General features: G+C 36.2%; 1 protein-coding gene across 1 annotated transcript; it reads left to right on the top strand.

Moving 5' to 3' along the window:
* Nucleotides 1-872: 872 nt before the first annotated feature.
* On the top strand, nt 873-1,802 carry LOC100953847 (olfactory receptor 5M8-like). Its single transcript, XM_012813160.2, has one exon. The coding sequence runs from the start codon at nt 876-878 to the stop codon at nt 1,800-1,802; it is 927 nt and encodes a 308-aa protein (XP_012668614.1). The 5' UTR covers nt 873-875.
* Nucleotides 1,803-2,645: the final 843 nt, after the last annotated feature.

Genomic DNA, 2,645 nt, shown 5'->3' with positions numbered 1-2,645 from the left:
GATAGAGCTGTCTATTTTGTGTTGTTATGAACTAAGCAAAGTATTATTATTTCTACTCAGAATCCATATGCTTATTTGCTAGAAAAGAGTGCAAGGTTAGAGAGAGTTGAATGATTTTATAGAAAGGAGTGTGATTGGTTGTCTGTGTAATGCCAATGTCTCAAGTCTGAGAATTTGTATTTGTTCTAAAGATTAAACAAAGGAAAGGAAGAAATTAAATTTATTGTGTTAGCTTTACGTGTCTCACACATGTTGTCAAATTTTTACACACGTTACCAATTTTAATCCTTAAGAAATATCCCTTCGACAATATTTTAAGGTGAGAATAAATTTAATGTTTAAATTTTAGTTTTTGTTCTTTTTTGCTGTAAGTATCTTTATTCTGCTTTTCAGGGGGTTGCAATACTACATGTGTCTGTGTATTAATGTATTGATGAACATTTTGGATTTTTAGATGGCATGGAAGAGATGAACATGAGGGTTAAGGCAATTGTGAAAGGTTTCAAGAGGCTAACATCAGGATTATTTTAGCACTATCATTATGCTTTTTAAGTTGCACTATAGACCTTGTATAAAACTAGAGAGGTTAATTACATTCTAGTTAATAATGATAACTTCCTACCATCTTATATAGCAGTCAGGCTTACAGCAATCTTAAGCACTGATCTTAGAGAATTTGTGTTAGTTAGATAATGGGTTCAATTCCTGTGAAAAACAGTACAAAATAACAGTCATTTAAACAAATTCCACATTCATTTGACATTTATATAAAATTGTGAGCTGGATGTTCAGTTTAGCTCCACCAAAAATTCAGGAGCTTCAACTTATTGCTCTCATCCATGTGAACCAGTTTTCATTTCCTTTAGAAAGAAGTCATGCGAAGAAACTTCACCTCAGTGACTGAGTTCATTCTCTTGGGATTGACCGATCGCCTGGAATTACAGGTTTTCTTCTTCGTGCTCTTTCTGGCAGTTTACGTGGTCACAGTGGCAGGGAACCTGGGCATGATTGTACTGGTCCAGGTCAATGCCCGGCTCCACACCCCCATGTACTTTTTCCTGAGCCACTTGTCCTTTGTGGATCTCTGCTTCTCCTCCAATGTGACTCCAAAGATGCTGGAGATTTTCCTGTCTGAGAAGAAAACCATCTCCTACCCTGCTTGCCTGGTGCAGTGTTATCTTTTCATTGCCTTGGTCCATGTGGAGATGTATATCCTGGCTGTGATGGCCTTTGATCGGTACATGGCCATCTGCAACCCTCTGCTGTATGGCAGCAAAATGTCCAGGACTGTGTGCACAGCCCTCGTCTCCGTGCCTTATGTGTATGGAGCCCTCACTGGCCTGATGGAGACTATGTGGACCTACAACCTGTCCTTCTGTGGCCACAATGAAATTAACCACTTCTACTGTGCTGACCCTCCACTGATTAAGCTGGCCTGTTCTGACACTCACCACAAAGAAACATCAATGTTTGTTGTGGCTGGATGCAATCTTTCGCTTTCTCTTTGCATCATACTTATTTCCTACCTTTATATATTTTCTGCTATCTTGAGAATCCGCTCCACAGACAGCAGACATAAAGCTTTCTCTACCTGTGGCTCCCACCTGACAGCTGTCACTATATTCTATGTAACTCTGTTTTTCATGTATGTCAGACGTCCATCAAGGGAATCTGTGGAACAGGGAAAAATGGTTGCTATATTTTATACGACAGTGATCCCCATGTTGAACCCCATGATTTATAGCCTTAGAAATAAAGATGTGAAGGAAGCATTAATCAAAGAGCTGTCAAGGAAGAAATAATTTTCTTAAAGAAATCACTGTTATTTTGGTATTTTTTAAAGATATATTTCTTAAGCTTAAGGACAGAATTGTTGATGAAGTGAGAAATATGGTATACAAATGAAGAATATTGTAGCTATTAAAACTTTATTTTTCAAAATCCAAACACATAAAATTTTGATGAAAAAGATTTAGTGTTGTAGTTTTCATTGATTTTGTTTACCATCTATTTTAAGTTCTTTGTTTTGTTTTGCTTTGTGTTGTTTTGTTTGTGCAAAGGATGACTTAATTCCTCTACTCTTTGGGTTTAGGTGGGAGCACATGGCTATTTATTGAAAATTAGATTAGAATTCAGATAAGTCACTTTGTGGTCAGCATTGAATTGTCTGTTAGAGCACTTTCCAATGAGTCCTTTTCTTTATCCTTTGATGACCAGCAAGAACTAAGATGATGGCTACTCAGTGAGGAGACATCAACAGAGAGACCTCAGGCAACTCACAATGGTAATGCAGAATGGCTGCTACGTACACTTTGTTTTGATAAGCTTCTTATCAAATACATAGAGTTTGCTTATCAAATACATAGAGTTTGCTTCTTTCTACAGCACAAAATAGCCTCTTCTGATTTCTATTTCTTTAGTATTAACTAAAGAAATTCAGTTTGAATTATGTAAAATAGAAAGTGAACCTCACAACCATTGATGAAATCACATTTGAGATTTTATTTTGTGTTCTTCTAGTCTTTTTTCTATGTTTTTACATGCACACACGGTTAGCTAAAATTACTTATAATTATTACACACACACATATATATACATATACACACAATGGTATTCATAAGAGATAATGTATTGTTTTTCTTTC

This window comes from Otolemur garnettii, unplaced genomic scaffold (genome assembly GCF_000181295.1).
Source record: "Otolemur garnettii isolate 467f Iridium unplaced genomic scaffold, OtoGar3 scaffold00247, whole genome shotgun sequence".
In the NCBI taxonomy this organism is placed as follows: domain Eukaryota; kingdom Metazoa; phylum Chordata; class Mammalia; order Primates; family Galagidae; genus Otolemur; species Otolemur garnettii.
The sequence above is the reverse complement of the archived record's forward strand: the minus strand, read 5'-3'. Positions and strand labels throughout refer to the sequence as shown.